This window comes from Epinephelus moara, chromosome 8, assembly GCF_006386435.1.
Source record: "Epinephelus moara isolate mb chromosome 8, YSFRI_EMoa_1.0, whole genome shotgun sequence".
Taxonomy (NCBI): domain Eukaryota; kingdom Metazoa; phylum Chordata; class Actinopteri; order Perciformes; family Serranidae; genus Epinephelus; species Epinephelus moara.
The window spans coordinates 41352956-41371346 of NC_065513.1; the positions used below are offsets into that span (position 1 = coordinate 41352956).

At 42.7% G+C, this 18391-nt stretch overlaps 1 protein-coding gene across 1 annotated transcript in view; it reads right to left on the bottom strand.

Annotated features, from left to right (window-relative positions):
- fras1 (Fraser extracellular matrix complex subunit 1) overlaps positions 1-18391 on the bottom strand; it is a 399990-nt gene that overhangs the window by 253933 nt on the left and 127666 nt on the right. The window contains exons 4-8 of the mRNA XM_050050884.1: positions 16676-16768; positions 13361-13520; positions 9283-9416; positions 6840-6923; positions 1557-1658 (exon numbers count right to left, since the gene is read on the bottom strand). Coding sequence (XP_049906841.1) covers positions 1557-1658; positions 6840-6923; positions 9283-9416; positions 13361-13520; positions 16676-16768 — 573 coding nt within the window. The remainder of the gene's footprint in view (positions 1-1556; positions 1659-6839; positions 6924-9282; positions 9417-13360; positions 13521-16675; positions 16769-18391) is intronic.

The window sequence follows — 18391 nt, forward strand, 5'->3', positions numbered from 1 at the left end:
AATGGCGGAAAATCTATATAAGCAGAAGTTATGGGTTCTTGAGGCAAATGTGTTCCTCATGAGGAGAGGCATCTCTGTGCAAAGTTTCATGTCTCTACGATATACGGGGCATGAGATATGCCCATTCAAAGTTTGACATTTCAGTCAGTTGCTATAGCGCCCCCCTTTGGCCAACTGATGTAATATTGAAGAAAGGCACTCTTGCGCTTCAGCCAAAAACACTGGATCGGTGCTCACAGCACAGGACAAAATAGTAGACAGTAAATCAAGTGGGCCACTTCAAAAAATGACTGAACCCAAATGAAAGGAGGCTGGAGCACTCGATAAAATTGCAGAGCTTTTAATAAGGTGCAAAAAAACTGACGTTTCGGCGCTACTGTGTCTTCTTCAGAGTCAAAGTTTGACTCAAACTGTGAATGTAACTCAAACAGTTTACTGAAACTGTTAAAAACTTTGTGGGCTGTTTTAAAAAAGTTTACAGCTTTTACTTACAGAAAGTCATGCATCTAAACCCAGCAAGGTAGACTACTGCAATAGTTTCTGCCCAGAAAGACCATTAAAACCACTGCAGCACATTCAGAGTGCTGCTGCAGCTCTAACAAGAAGCAGAGTAGGTATTTCTGGCACAACTTCACCTCTTTCCAAGGTGCATAAAGAGAGGAAAAGTCTGAATAGGTCAAAACTCCAGCAACACTTTAAGTGCAAAGACCAACTGTACTGTCAGACCAATGTGTTTCAGCTTGTGACCTTCATCTGGGTCATTAGTTTAATTCAAATAAGGAGCACTTTTCTTCTTTTCTTAAAGGTTTTTAATGGTTTAAGTTTGATTAAAGCTTTTAAAGCACTGGTGCTGGGTTATAAATTACTTCATGGCTTCAGGCTAAAATACATTTTGATGTGCTTAAAGAATATAAACTCAGCTGGGCCCTTAGATCTTTAATCAGCTGGTCGCCTCCAGTCACAACCAAACACAATGAAGCTACATTTAGCTTCTCTGATTATTTTAAATATTTCCCAACTTTTGTCCATTTAAAATCAGAATTAAAAACTTTTCTTGTGCATATGGTTTTTCCATTTCTCTATTTATTAATGCCGTGTAACTGCACCACAACTTGACCTCCTTTATATAGCCTACAGTATGTAATGTTTTTAGTATATTTTGATTTTGTTTAATCTTTTATTTTACTTGTCACTTGTATGTAATGTCATATAATGTATTTGTTTGTGCGTTGCCCTGTGCGTTGCCCTTAAATGTTTTGTTGTTGTTGTTGTTGTTGTCGTGTCTGGATTGCGTTTTATGATCCTCCCTGACTTTACTAACAAGAGCTCCGGCACAGAACGGAAACTGCGAGCTCAAATTTGCATACAATTAACAATTAAATGTCAGCCAGGGTGTGTGTGTGTGTGTGTGCCCTTTGCGTGTGTGTGTGTGTGTGGCCTTGCATAAGTTTAGTGTCAACCCAGAGCCAAATGTATCAGGTTAATTCTGCATGAAACTGAATGTCAGTGAGTGTGTGTGTGTGTGTGTGTGTGTGTGTGTGTGTAAGACTACCCACCTTCTCACAGGTGACAGGCCGACAGGTGTGTGTGTGGCATTTGGACTGACCCCGGTCACACACACATGTGGTGCAGGTGTTCTTCTGCCACTGCTCGCCATGCTGCCAACACACACACAAAAGATACACACACTTAGACCATTTCCAAACCACACACACACACACACACACACACACACACACACACACACACACACACACACACTTACACAGTCTTACACACTGTGAATCACAGGCTGTTTGTAGCAAAACCAAAGCTCACTTAAATCCAATGAGTGTCGTCTTTTCTGTGTGCTGCTACAGAGGCGTAGAATGCCTAAGCAGTGTGAATGGCGCACACACACACACACACACACACACACACACACACACTTGCTGTCCGGAACAAATACCAGCTATCAAATATCAACATGAATCTTTCTAAGTTCAAAACCTGAAGGAAACAGGAGCGGCAGCAGTATATGTTCAACCTGCACACACACACACACACACACACATCTACACAGAGGTATTCACATTAGTATAATTATACACATTAAGCTTCACCCATCAGGGTAAGGCACTGAAACAATTAGTCAATGAATTAATTAGCCATTTGAAGAGACAGTGAACACTTCTGATAAACACTAATGGAATTACCAATTATTTAAAGCTAACACCTGTTTCTGTGTATTTTGGTGTATTTTTATTTCTTCTAAATATTCATATGTGTTGCCATGATGAAAAAAAATGTTGTTTTTTAAACAGCTTTTTTTATTTTCTCCTTTTTTGAAAGCTTTTTTTTTTTAAGCAGTGGACAAAAATGCTGGATTCAGGTTTATCTAGTACTGTGACAAAACCAGTAAACAGGCCCAATGTTTTACAGCACAGTGACATAAAACCAGGTTACAACACTGCCAGGTGAATTACTGTATATTACAGAAGACACATGCCGCTTGGAACATGCAGTCAGGCACTGGGTGCTTCTTTCGTGCCTTTTTTGAGCCAGCTTTCAAGAGCGCTGCGGTAGGTTGGGTCTGAGGTTGCTAAGCAACCTTAAAATGCATCGTATAGTCTATTAACCTGAAATCCTGAGAGCAGAGCTGATCTTCTTCCAGGAGCTGTTTATAAGTGTGTAGGCCTATCGTCTGTGGGACAGATGTAAAGCTCTGGGTAGCCCTGCACTAACATGATCAACACCTCCGTGTTTATCAGACCGAATATTTACAGAAGAAGGGAAAGATATCTGTTGGCTGTGATTGGATGTTACTCATCACATGACATGCGGTGTGTGCTGCTGCATTTCAAAAGTTTTACTCTGTTTGTCTCAGGGCGCGAAATAGGCACTCAGGAAGGCCGTGACAGTGTTGCTGTGATTAACCAGTTTAAATGTAAAAACAGAGCAAATGTGATTGAAATGTGTATTTTATTTAGAGATATATATTCTGTTGTTTAAGCAGCATTTAAATTACTTTATAACAATGTTCAGCTGGACTTCATTAACACTGTCCTGAGCAGAATCGCCAGCTGACCGGTGCAGAGAAGTGCGCTTCTGGTGTGAACGGCCAGGGGACTGGTTGTACAACCATGGACATACCGGGGCGCTTCAGTGTCCAGTGTTAACATGGCATTGATTAGGATCATAAAGAGTTGTTTAAACATCTAGACTACAGTACATATAACTGTTACTTTTCACATTTCAAACCAAGGCCATGTTAACGCTGTACACAGAAGCACCTCGATTGATATGTCTGTGGTTGCACAAGCAGTCACCTGGCTGTTCAACCAGAGGTGCATATAAGCTATAAGCTAAGATAGCTACAGTATAAGATCATTTTCATCTGTAGTCACTGGGCAGGAAACAAGAGAATAATTTCTCTGCTAAAAGACACTATTATATAAAAAACACAATTACAAAATGGAACATCCTCATGACAGGACGGCTTCATATATAACAAGATTTCATAATGTTAGAAGTCATGTTGTGCTCCTCTGTTCTTTTCTAATCACACCTAGAGCTCTGCCTCTGTGTGTGTGTGTGTGTGTGTGTGTGTGTGCTTGTCGCTCTCTAGTTAGACACAAATATGTGTAATAGGTTGCATGGGAAGCATTTTCTATAATTCACAAGAATCACATCATTTATATCATATCTAATATATCCTTTATAGCATTCATTATAGATTACAAGTGAGTTTTCTTGCCAGATTTGACCGCAGCTCATAAAATAAATAGACTAGACACTGATAATACTGCTGCAGATCGTGAGCCGGTCGCTGAGCTCTGTGCCTCAATGTGTCCTGTGTGAACAGCCCAACTGGTTTAAGGAATACTCCACCCACAAAATGACCATTTGTAAATCAGTTAGTCATGCCATGTTACCTTGAATGCATGAGGAAAAGTTCATTCTTCTCACATGCTTCCATGGAAAACAGCAAACATATTGATTTATTGATTAATTCTAGACGTGTTGAACAACAGCCAAACTATCTCAAAACATCCGTTTACATACTCTGACACAACTTGTACTCATTTCCGATGATGATGATCCAGTCGTAAACACATTTTCACTTAAAAATGGCTGTTGGCTGTTGTTAATCATGGTCCGCTGTCAAACAATACATCAATATGTCTGCTGTTCTCCGTGGAGGCGTGCAAGAAAAACAAAGTTTCCCTCACAAATTCAAGGTAACGTGACACGACAAACTGATTTACAAATGGTTATTTTGCGATTGAAGTGCTCCTTCAGCCTGGGTGCTGAGAGGTGCTTTGTGGCACTTCCACCTCCAGTGTGAACCTGCCCAGTTCTAACCTTGATGTCTTGTGATTTGCAAAAAGTCAAATCCATGCTAAGTGAGTGGTGATGATTCAGAAAGAGCCATGGACAGGATAGAGACAGTGTTGAGCTGTGCCCTCGTTCCCTTGTTGGGACACTGAAGTGAAGTGAGACGGTCCCACAGCGGCTCCACGCCTGATGTGTTTTGAACCTAATCTGTTTCAATTTGGGGTCAACTTCCTGTGGTTGTCAGATTAAATCCTCACTTCTCTCCTCGTCTTTAGCCTTGAAGAGCTTGATTAAATATTGACTGTAGCCTGGAGGATGCAAATTAATTCATTATTTCACAAGAAAGAAGACCTTTTTCACTGATATAACATTTATCACAGCCATTTGTCAAAGGGATCAAAACCCTGCAAGCACTTTGTAGAGCTCTTTGAACATCTCAGACCTGTATTAAGTATATATGTGAATTAAAGCCAGAGTGGGTGATAATGAACCGAAGCACAGATCTCTTTGTAGAAGACTGAAACTTACATTTGGTTCAATAAGAGTTCACACAGCCTCGTTCTAACCTGAGCAAACATGTAAAGAGATGTGAATACACAGCTCTGGACATGTTTAATGTGAATTACGTCCTTATCTTTGAAGACATTCTTCACACAAGGCATTTGCAAATACAAAGACACACAGAAACAAAAATGATAGACAGACCCAAAATGATAGGTACCACAATTTTATGGTGTCTAATAAGCATCCGTGTTCTCAACTTGGGGTCAAACCAAAAATAAGGCGTTCCCAAAGCTCTATCTCTCACACACACAATTTGAAACACTAAGCTCCCCAAAGCACACGAAAACACACAAAAGTGAACTTTAAATCCAAAAAGTTATTTTAATTTTTCAAACTAGATCTCGATCTTTTAACAACTCAAAGTCTGGAGGATGAAAATGAGTTCATTATTTCCAAAGAAAGAGGACAATAATTATCAAAGAGATTACAGCCAAGTTTTTACCAGTGTGGGATTCAGATTTCCAACATTACTGCGCTGACTCTGGTGATAGAAAATTCTTTGTTCCTATTATCACAAATTTGACTATTTGAGGTGAAACGTGCTGAAAATTCGCCCAGTGTCAGCTGGGATAGGCTAGCGATAACAGTCAGTTTCATCGAGCCACACTCAACCAGGCCTTCAGACACAAACTGAGTCAGTCTAGCTGTGACCGACTTACTAACTTCCTTGCAAATGACAAAATGCAGGTGGTACTTCATGTTGCTTTGCTCTCTCTCTCTCACACACACACACACACACACACATTAACAGTATAATGTGCATGTCGGTGCATGCATGTGTGTATTTCTATAAGGACCTGGCTGTGTGTTTGAGCGACATATATCATTCTCTTTATTAAATCACAGATTGAGATGTCTTGACACACATCTGAAGTCCTGACCACGCAAACATGAGCGTCAGTGTGTGTGTAGGCATGTGCGTGTCTTAAGAAGACACACACAGACATTAGACTGGATGGGACACACAGACATGATCAAAGGAGATACTTGGCAGCCAGCGAGGGAGGGAGAGAGAGAAGGAGTGTGTACACTGTAAACACAGCAGGAGAAAGCAGGAGCAGGGCAGATGAGGTGATGCAGACTAAGATTAGAGGAGGAGAGGAGAGGAGAGGAGAGGAGAGGAGAGGAGAGGAGAGGAGAGGAATCAGGGACAGAAACAAGGAAAAACGAGGAAAGAAGAGGAAACAAGGCGAGGAAACAAGGGGAGGAAACAAGGGGAGGAAAGGAGACAAGGAGAGGAAAGGAATCAGGGACAGAGGCAAGGAGAAACGAGGAAGGAAGAGGAAACAAGGTGAGGAATCAAGGTGAGGAAACAAGGAGAGGAGAGGAGACAAGGACAAGACAGCTAAGGAGACAAGGAGAGGAGAGGAAAGGAATCAGGGACAGAAATAAGGAGAAACAACGAAGGATGAGGAAGCAAGGTGAGGAAACAAGGAGAGGAGACAAGGAGAGGAGAGGAGAGGAGAGGAGAGGAGAGGAGAGGAATCAGGGACAGAAACAAGGAGAAATGAGGAAAGAAGAGGAAACAAGGTGAGGAAACAAGGGGAGGAAAGGAGACAAGGAGAGGAAAGGAATCAGGGACAGAAGCAAGGAGAAACGAGGAAGGACAAGGAAGTAAGGTGAGGAAACAAGGAGAGGAGACAAGGAGAGGAAAGGAATCAGGGACAGAAACAAGGAGAGGAGAGGAGAGGAGAGGAGAGGAGAGGAGAGGAGAGGAGAGGAGAGGAGAGGAGAGAGCTTGGACTGCTTTCATCTCAATATCAAACACACACACACACACATTTGTCAAAGTCTTGCTGTCATCACAACATATCCTAACAGATTGTGCAAAGAAACACAAAACAGTATAAAATGTGCCAGGTCATATAAGTACAGATTTATAAGCTGACATCAGCTGCGCGCGCGCACACACACACACACACACACACACACACACACACACACACACAGTTACCTACCTGGTACTGTTTCCCAGCAGACAGACAGGGGTTGGACACACACTGAGGACAGCAGTGGCCTGGCTGGATCACCAAGTTCTCATGCTGAGGGACGAGGGGGAAAAAAACAGTCAGTAAAGACAGAGACAGACAGATGATCTATGATACTCGAACCAGTGAGTGCAAATCCACATTCTTCTTCTGTGGTATGATATAAGTCTACCACACAGAGCACTGTAAAGATGTGCAGTGACAATACGGCCAGACATTACGGTGAATACAGTCTTACTAAGTGTTACATATGATCAGTAGCAGTCTCATCTTTGTGCCTCCAGCACGGAGACAGAGCTACGCACAAAGTCTGGAAATCGTCTGGAGAAATTGCGAGTGTGCTGCTGTGAAACACACCTTCCAACAACCCTAACGTTATGTAACATATTACATCTTGTTCATCTAACCTGGGAATCGAAGAGAAATTTCCACGACTGCGACTGGAGAATTTGAGAACTGTGGTTTTAAGGAGCAGAGTAGTACACACTGGAGACATCATGTGACTGCATGTGGTGCCTCCAAAGTTTTGACTGTGGTCGACGAAATCAACCAATCACAAAACCAGCTGAATCTTGGATGGATAGGTGGCTAGCTCTCTCACTATGCTGCATACTTTATGGCTAAAACTGGAAGCGGGAAGATGGGTGCTGAAGGTGCTGCTGTGAGGGGCAGCTGTGGCCCATTAGGTAGAGCCGGTCGTCCACCAATCGGGAGATCAGTGATTCAATCACAGGCTCTTCCTGTCTGCATATCGAAGTATCCTTGAGCAAGATGCTGAACCCCAAATTGCTCCCAATAGCTGTTCCAACTGTGTGTGAGTGTGTTATGGCAGCAACTAATGAAGCAGAGGATGAACAGACATTTGATTTTCCCAGGGCACCTGAGTGGCTTCCTGGAAGAGACAACAGGATGTCCAACACCACTTAAAATGAATGATAGAAATGTTTGCACATGCAGTCCAGAAAGATAATGGCCCAATCCCAATACCCCCCCTTGTCCACTACCCCTTAGCCCTTGCCCACTACCCCTTGGTCCTCAAAATGAAGCAACGAGGGGTAGGGGTAGAAATGTTTCCCTAGGAATTGGGACACCACTCACTACACCACTGCGTCGGTTATGTTCATACATATGTAACTATTTTAAACAGGAAGCTGCGAGCCATCTACATTTCCAACTGGCATCTACAATGGAGTCTCATTCATCCTACTGATCGCATTTGCCGCATTCGTCATGCTTCGTTTGATGAACAACAGACGACAGGGGACTTCTGCTAGCTAGCTAACCAGCTAACATTACGAGGCAGCATAGTTATACTAGCTGGAGTGTTATCGTAATGTGAAAAGTCCGACAATTTTGCAGAACAGGACAGATGACAGACGCTGGATAGTGCGAGCTAGCTAGCTAGCTAACAAGCAACCTGACGATGGTAACATTAGCTATGTATGAACTTTTTTCCCTCGTCTCTTGCTCGGTGGTAGCCATGGCGATGTCTACCCCTCGCTGGCAAGTCAGCATCTGAAATCCCTCGCTCCTAAGAGCTAGTTTCATACCCACTACCCCTTGTTGTGCCCCCTACCCCTACACGCGAAAAGGAATTGGGACACCACTACCCCTCACAGGAACGCACAAATGTAGGGGTAGGGTCAGGGGGGGTATTGGGACGGGCCCAATGTGTCTGAGGCGAAGGAGTGCACATTCCTTGGACTAGCAGCTGATAGAGCCGTACACATGCTGTGTTTTTTGGCCCTCAAATTCATTGTTTTCAGTGAAGATGCGCAGCAGGTGCGCTACGCCAGAGCAATGCCGCCACGTTGTGGATGTGTTTCTAAGCACTCATTTTTCAGGGCATTACGACTACGCTCTGAGTTCAACTTTTGGAACGCAGCAGGACGCACCCCATGTCATGTGACGAGGACCAACCATTATAGTCGACAGATATCTTTCCCTTCTTCGGTAATTATCAGTCTGTGGCAAATATGGAAAAGTTGATCATTTTGGTGCAGGGCTGCCAGAGCTCTACATCTGTCCCACGGACAGATAAATAATATAATATAATATATAAATAAAAAAGCCAGCAATAAGGAATGTAAGAAGAGAAAACAAGGTCATCTTTGTCTGGTGTTACATACATGGCTTCGATTCCCATTCTAAGAATAGGCGTATAAATATGACATAGATAATCAATTATGTATTGATTTAAATGTGTTGTCTTCTGCCCTGACTTCTGGATTTCAAGGCAAATAAAGCAGATTTCACAAAAAGCACAAGTGTCAGACTGTTCCTTCAACATCCCATGCCAATAGATTTATTGAGTTTGAACAAAATCAACTGAGATGGGCAGGCACAGAGCTGGTGGAACTGATAGCATGGACATCATTAAAAAAAACTGTGTGTTATATTTCCAGAAACTCACCGGTTTGCAGGCCACTTGCTGACACTCTACAACTGAACACTGGACGTCCCCGTTGCTGCAGACACATCTGGAACATTGGCTGGGCTTCCACTCTTCACCGTCTCTGTATACAGTCCCCTGCCAGGAGCAAGACTCTGACACACACACACACAAACACAGAATGAGTAAACAGTGATAATGGTTGTCAGGTAATGAGCTGACTGTTGGAGCATTGTTTGCCCTCAAACTCACTGATTTACAATGAGGGGGGGGAAGAAAGAGGTCGCTAATTAGCTGCTAACCATTGGGATGCATCATAGCTGCTCCAAGACATCATTAGAGACGAGATTAACCTTTCAGCTCGGCTCCAGCTGCTCTGCGCACTCTTAAAAGTCAGGGTTTGTCGTGACAACAACCGTTCTGAATGATCTCTAAATAATCCACTGAAGACCAGACCAGTGTCGAGGTTAGTACATCAAAAACAGCAAATTAAAATATAAAGGGTCATCAGAGTTTCAAAATAGGCGTAAAAAAATATATATAATGAATTGAACAGGATTCATTTATTAATCTAAGAGGATTGTTTGTTTTATGGTTGTAATTTGGAAAATCATTAAATGATGATGAGAAGTCACCAGCTATAGCCCATTTCCAGCAACAATCACACCGACACACAAAGAAATAATGCTCCGTATTACTCGCCACTGTAACCCTGACAGCATTAATCAATTTACTATATGAAAAACATTTATCTCCTTGGTTAAGATTTGCATCGGGAGCGTTTACATTTTTATTGCAGTTTTGTGTGGTTGGATGCACCAAACTCACATCGTCGGACTTTAGAGTAAAATCTCTGGGACCCAATTAAATAAACATGGTTGTATAAAGCAACTACTGAAGGAAAAGAAATGATAAATTACACATATTCTCTTGGCATTGTTTTAGAAAATTATATATCCAAAGACAACATTTAGCTGCAGCAGTATTGCGGTTGACGGACAACTTACGGTTTACACACAACAATCATTAAAAAAGAATAAAAACAAAGACAGAGAGCAAAATACTCTGGAGTGGTTGAATAAAACAAGTCAAGGCCTCGCCCATAGAAGGAGCATCAGTTATGCTCATTTGAGGTTAGAGGAACATGAACTGAGAGCAGAGTTCATGTTTATTGAAAGAGGAGAAAGTGAGCTAACCTGAGGCAGAGTGCTGCTCTGTACGACTGACAGCTCCACAACAAACACACGCAGACTCAGATTTCCTGCGAGAGTGTGTGAGAGCAGTCCACAGGGCAGGCCATTGTGTGTGTGTGTGTATGTGTCTGTGGGTGTGTGTGTGTGTGTGCGTGTGTGGCAGCCCTGAAATAAGTAACGCTGTTTCACTGTTTCATAGAGGTGTTTATGCACTATATTGTGTATTTGTGAGATTTCTTTTGTTTTTGTTTGCCTCTCTTTAACCAGCAGTATCGGGGTATCAAGAGAGCTGCAGCTACAGTAAAGATGCCCTTGAGGAAGGCACTGGAATATAAGTGGAGCTGGTGTTGGTCAGCAGCAGCAGCCTCAGGTCTCTTCCAGGCTAAATGAGTGGCGTTATTCATACGATGGTGGAGCAGAGCATCGCTGACACATCGTAGATAGATAGTACAGAAAATTACCCAGCAATGACCAGTCTCACTAAAATGCAATCTGAATTCCTACACCCTGGGCAGTGATCGTTTTTCTTTTGTGATAATTTGAGTTCTTGGACGAGTTTCCAGTGTTTCCACAGCACAAATTAGAAATGTGGATAAAATCACACTGTGCTGTCAGACAAGCAAACTCTGTTTACACAAAACAAATAAGTAAACATGGCTGCTGTGAAAAGGACTGTTTGTGTTTTGTCGCTCTCAAGATTTCTGCATCCTACATGTGCAACTCTCAAAGCTTGCATGTCCACAAGCAATTAAATGCTTTCCAAACACTCTCAACTGCATTAAAGTTCAACATCATAATCTTAATTTACAAAAATAATAAGAAAAACTAAATTAAGGTGATGAAACATCCACTGTATGGAGTTAATTTTCATATCCACGTGACATAAACTGAAACAAAATGTTTGCCTGGAAGCAGGACACCAACCGCAACAGTACACAGTACAGTTAATGGTACAAACAGAGGGACTTGTAGGTAATAGATAAAATTAGGGCTGGGCGGTATGACGAAATTTTCATATCACTTTTTTTTTTTTAAATCATATCGGTTTCACGGTATTTGACGGTATTTTGCTCGGGTTCGGCCCACTTGACATGCTGCTGTGTTGTGTTATGGTCTATTCAAGTGCTGGAATTTGTTATTTACGTGACAACGCCTGAACGCAACACAGGCTCCACCATTAGTGCCGTGCTCAGTTATAATTGACCTATGGCTAAGTCCCACCCTCAAACGCGATGAGCCAATCACAGTGCGTATAGCCATTCCCATACACTCGGACATTCTCTGCCTGGACGTTCATTGAAATGCATTACAGAACATCAGTTTTGTTCGGCTTTATGAGCTTTTTCGGAGATTTGAAGTTTAAAAATGGTCAACAGTGTGCATGGGGTACATGCAACTCTGACACAAGGTATCCTGAGAGGCTGGGCGACCAGGTGTATTTTTTACACTTTAAACCACATCTCAACCGAGAAAAGTGTCTCCTTTGGATAAAGTTGTGTGGTAACGTTAGACCACAACATCAACTCAACGTGAATAAGATTAACAATGATGTCTACATCTGTTCTAAGGTAAGTCAACATTGTGTTTGAGGCAACATATTGTCACTTTGCTGGAAAGAAATATAAAGTTATCTTTAACATCTCTAGCTAACGTTAGCTAAAGTTAGCCTAACGTTAGCTCCTAGCTGCGTTGTTCATCATGTCACCTTGTTTGCTGGGAGTTCATTAGCCTATTTTGTTCTAGTTTTGTACTTTGGTGATCGTACATCATTGTTAGCTGTTGTCCAAAGGGCTCTAGTTAAGCTAACGTTAACTTCTGGAGCTTAGCTTCATTAACTTATCTGTAATGGCAGAGATAACAAAGGTTGGCAAACGTTATGCTGAATGATTCAGTGTAAATACTGTAGCACCAAACTAACGGAGAGACACTCTTGGTAAAGATGGTAAAAAGGCCGTTATCCTTTTCTCATATTCTGAGCCAAAAACCTTAACTTCAGTGGCACTTTAACTTGTTGTCTTTGATGGTGACGGCAACCAGATGCGGTTCACAAGCGTACACTGTGACCTGTAAATTTTGGCTTGTAATTTAAGCTTTTCATCGACCTTCTCAACAATAAAATGATGAATATATCCCTCCAATGCGTAGTTTAGGCCCTTTTGGTTACTTCTCAATGACATCTGATCGTTATGTCTCCAAAAATCATCAGTTGCCTCCTGTGAAATGCCGTGTACTGTGACACCTGCCATAGCGCCGGTCACTGAATGTTGATAGTTTGTCTGAGTGAGTGGAGGGGGTCGTGGCTTAGCCATAGGTCAGTTGTCTTGGACTCAGGTCATCTTCGGTCAGGAAAATGCGGCCTGAACCGTGCTCTAGTGTGCTCACCTGTGTGTGCATCGGGGCAAAACTCCACTGTGCGCGATACAGAGAGCCGAGGAGAACTGTAAACGGCGGTGCGCCGCTGCTAGTTGCATATAGAGGAAACACTGCTCTTAATGGTATGAGTTCTTCTGGGTCATTGTGTACAGTTGCTTCGCTTTCAGGACTCTCTCCGACTTTAAACTTTTCTCTATGCTCTCACTCTCGCCGGCTCGAGCACGCCTGTAGTGTGCAGCGGTGAAATAGGACCACGCTGAAACACTTTCCCGCCGCGCACATTCTGGACGTTGTTTGGGCTATTCACCGGTATTGCGGTATATGAAAAATTCATATCATAATGAAAATAAATATCGGTTTTCAGTACGAACCGGTATACCCCCCAGCCCTAGATAAAATCATACCAAATTGATATTAACCCATATAACCACCGCACTACTATGCCGCCCAAAATGATATGGTCCTCTCAAATCCATAAGACAGTGGCTGAATTTGAAACGAGTATGTGCAAAAGGGCCTGTTAGCACCCTTACCTCCATTGCGGCCACATTTGGGGCAGCACTCTCCAGCCGGAGTGAACGGGCTCTGGTCCCTGGGACAGCTGAGAGGGGGGCAGGGGCGAACGTTGCAAGATACACTCCCTCTGGAGCAAACACACACCGAACAGGGTGAAGGACTCCACTGGCTGTCATGCTGTGGGAAACCAGAGAAACAGACAGACAGACAGTTACACGCAGAAATACAACCAGAGGGGGAAAAAGAGAGAGGAAGAAGCGGAGAGAGACAGAAGGATGAGGAAAGCTGTTTTGCTCTCTGTGGACGAGACGACTTTGTAAGCCTAAGCCTGAGTGACAGACGAGAGAACAGAGTCACAGAGGGGGGAGAAGGTAAGAGGAAAGATGTGTCAAGCAGACCATGGGAAAAGGGAAGGAGAAAAAAAACAAGAGGGTGTATGTGAATGTGTATAAGGCAGCAAACTGTGGGAGGACATTACCTTTATATCTGAAAAGTGAAATGCAGATGTTCAATATCAGTTTATACAGAGTTGTTTCAGCAGAGCAGTATGTGCAGTAAAGAGTAGTTTCGAAAGTTGGCTCAGCTTTAGGCGAGCAGGAAGCTTGTTGGCGATCTTCCTAGATTTCTCCTCCTCACTTTATTCATATGTGTACATACTAGTGCTACAAAAAAGCCTCAGGCCAACATGTTATGTGGTATAAAACCACGAGGATGTTTCTCTTCAGTGATTGACAGAGGTGGATCAATGAAATCGATACTTACACAACCATCTCTGAGGTACTAATTAGAGTGGTACTTAGAGTATAATACATCCATTTGTGGATATTTTAGTTCAGTTTTGTTCTTTCTCTCTTAATGAGGTATCAGCACGTCGATGTCGCCTGCAGTCAAAATGATAGAGGTGAGGATCTGGCTTTACTCATTTTCTGAGGCATCAGGCTGTGCAATAAAACCTTCTTTAGCCTGCATGAAATATATCATTAGTGTGAGTGTTAATAGAGAATTGATCTAAATGCTTTTTCACCCTGGAAAGAATAGATTTCTGTGGCAAACAGGCGAGAACCTTTTTATAGTTTTGGCAAGCAGCCAATATGAAAATTCTTCCTTTAAATATGGAAAATGTACAATCTCTCTAATGTATGTTAAATTAAAAGTTTGGGTCATGACCACAGACCAGGGTGCTGAATCTGAATCTGTCCTGGCTCTTTCAGATACTCTGCATATTAGCTACTCATAGATTCAAAAAGATTCAGAAGTCTATCAAAACATTGGTTGACCATAAAAACGCCAGCCATCCTTAAAATCATCATCCTGTATGACCTTGGGTGTCTGCAAAAAGACAAGAGCTCAATCCAAACAGTTCTGCCTCGGAAAGGAGCAGCAGTGGTGACAGCTTGTAAAGGCTGTTACAGCTCTCACCACTGTTCTTCAGTGAAGATGCAGTAGAACCCTCAAAAGGCCACGACTCCTCTCCAAACTTCCTCTCCTGGTAGTTCAGATCTGTTTAAAGTGCCACTCCACCAGGAAAGTGACGCCAATGAAATCTCTAAACCCGGCTTTGTTCTTCGCTTGAGGACGTGTGCTGTCCAAAATGGCTGCCAAACAGTCCGGCTCGTTAGGCCAGAGGCCACTCGATGGAAGTTGAACAAGACAGTGATTGTTACTTTAGTAAGAGAGAGGCAGGAAGGGGTGGGTCTTTAAAACAGTTTTTCAGCAGTGACCAAATTTAACAAACAAACGCCATGTGATTTATACGTTTAATCACCTTGGATGCAACGTTTTTAATTTAGGGTCTCCCATCGAGACAAGTGAAAACACCACATACACACAGACCTAAAATATGTGATTGTTGAACTTTCCAAAACCAATTTATTTGCTACTGTAACAGCCTCCACTCTTCAGGTTTTAGGCTTTCCACCAGATTTTATAGCCTGGCTGCAGGGATTTGCTCCCATCCAGCCACAAGAGCATTAGTGAGGTCCAGCACAGATGTTCGATGATCAGGTCTGGCTCAGTCTGTGCTCAAGTTCATCCCAAAGGTGCTGGATGGGGCTGAGGTCAGGGTTCTGTGCAGACACATAGAGTTCTCCAAGTCTTTATGAAGCTGGCTTAGTGCACGGGGGCAATGTCGTGTTGAAACAGGATATAACAAACAAACTGTTGACTAAACGTTGGGAGCTCACTATGGTCTAAGTCAGTGGTTTCCAACTGGTGAGTGGTCCGCAGGTGACTCATGAGCATGTCGACCAGAAAGATCATCAGTCGGCAAGATTTCATTGGTCACTTAGTCGCAAAAAAAACCTTTGTTTGGAGCTGCGCCTTGTCAAAATGAATCAAAACCTATATAATTGGACCATGTGGGAATTTAATTTGAAAGGACAGACACAGGAAGTGTCCACACTCAGCAGTCAGACAGGAGTCAGGTTAATTTCCAGGGCTGGTACCTGCGGTTATTCCACAGGCTAGTTAATAACATGTCGGGCAGGAAATCCAAAGTGTGGGATCATTTTGAGAAGGTGAAGGACGAACCCAAGGTGATATGTAAACTCATCTTCATTGGTCGACTACAAACATGACGTATCATCTGAAACATGGAAGTAGCTACATGCCCATTAGCCCACAGCGTCATTAACAGGCGGCTCGCTCAGTGTGTGACGTGCACTTGTAGATAAAATATAGGCCTATATTAATGAAGGTTCATTAGTACGGTTTTGTATTTCTCTGTAATGTAGCACAGTGTTAACAATGTTACTGATACTATTCTTTCTCACACGCGACTAGTCGACTAATGGCTAACTGACGACTATTGGTCAATGAGGAAAAGCCCTATAAAAGACACACCTTATTTTAGAGTACAGTGAATTTCCGGCACAGAACTTTTATTTTGAAGTGCCATTTCCTGCTGCAGAGTGAGTGACTAACTGACAGCTACTTGACAGAGACAGCAAACTAGCTCAACGACATGGCCAAACGCAAGAATGATGCTGAATATATTTTACTGCATGGACCTTGAACTACTGACTAAGGAGAAATGTGGACCCCGTGGTGGGACCAGTTGGAAACCACTGATCTACAATATTAGTTTGTATTCAGTAGCAATAAGATTTCCCTGCACCAGAACTGAGAGGCCTTGACCAAACCAAAAGTATGTAGACAGAGATGTTCTTATACTCAGGATCATGTAATGTATTTTTAAATGGATCTACAGAGGCTGCATCTAATGTGTGCATATTAAGGTTTTGTAGAATGGTTGATTGATCAGGAGAGGAGGAAAGACAGAGCATAGAGACAGAAGAAGAGTCTTTTCTCCGTCCTCTGTCACTTTCACTTACTCCATATACAACTCCTTCGTACTGGCAGGAGCCCTGGGACGAGGAGATGCACTCTGGACAGCACTTGCTGGCAGGGATCCTCAAACGCTCGCCCTTTAGAAAAGACACACACAATATGAATACACACCTAGCACGACCAATATACACACAAATCCCCAGAGACAGAGAGAGAAAATGGTGTTAGGTGCCTTTAACCAGCATGAATACAAAATTTGTCAATTACTGTCTCTCCATTTCCATGGAAATTGTGTGACGCAAATAGCACAACCGAAGTGATAATAATGAAAATATGAAGACTCTATCAGGCATACACAGTGTGTAGAATGCAGAGCGAGCGCAATGGAGGTGGTAGAATACAGATTCAACATGCAGTCCTTTATCCGCGCTGCCTACACGCCCTGATTGAGGCCGCAATGTGTGGAAACAAGCAAATGGGAAAGCAGCCAGGGCCAGAAGCAGAGCCAGTGAATAGTTTAGGTGTCGTTTATTTGTGAATACAAATGCTATGGAATGGAAAAAAAGGAGGAGGGGAGGAATACAATTTGTATAAGGTGAGAAAAACAACCCCCAAGGAGCTTCAGAGAATGTCTTGTGTCAATTGAAAAAGAGAAAAAGGACTGAATAGAGGCACACCCGAAGACAAATTACATGTGAATAGGCAGAAGAATGGAAACGAAATGTATACATAACAAGTATGGGAAATAAAAAAGATGGAGAGGAGCTGTAGAGCAAGTAGCAGTTGCAATGAATAAAAAGACAGACCAAGGGATTATATTGTACTTTCAGCTGGTCATCAATCGCCTGCTAACACACAAACATCAAGACCACCAGCTGAACTTGACAGCTGGCGAAAATCCATCCATCACAAAAGCATTTGTGTTAATACATTAAACACTAATAATCTAAACCTCTAAATGTTTTCATACATTCATTTGTTCTTGTATCTCTTTTCCTGAACTTGTCATCTTTCAGTCTCTCTAGCCTTTTTTCTGTCTGCAGCCTCAAATTTAATTACCAAAATATGGCTGTTGTACAAGAATTTGATCCAATTTCAGATTTTATTGCTGCAAATAAAGAGAGATGGTTCAGGCTGAAGGAGAACGGAGTTCATTTATCATTGGACTGCTGTATTCTCACAGTAGTAAGGCTCAAGGTTTTCCACTCCTGCCGTTTCTTTTGCTGGGGAATAGAAGGTAAATACATGGGGGTCCTGTGCTTCTGTGAAGGATCGGCCGGTGAATTAAAGATTAGCTAACCACTTTCTACTCTGTTTATAAAATAATGTAAACACAAACTTTGTACTTTATACATTTATGGTTTCAATCAAATCAATTTATATCAAACTGATGCAAGGTGTGATGCGGGGGCTGTGCCAGACCATTATGGTGAAGAGAGAGCTGAGCCAGAAGGCGAATCTTTTGATTTACTGGTCCATCTATGTCCCAACCCTCACCTATGGTCATGAGCTCTGGGTAATGACCGAAAGAATGAGGTCACAGATACAAGTGGCCAAAATGAGTTTCTTCCAAAGGGTGTCTGGGCTCAGCCTTAAGGTGCGGACACACCAAACCGTCATCAAAGAACTAGCGGCGACGAAAGCCAACTGTTGCGTCGTCTACGTCGCCTCACGTCGCCCTGTGTCAGTTGCATTTGAACACACTACACGGACTACATCCGACGGCCAAGTAGCACGTACGTTCTGCGCCTGCGTGACAG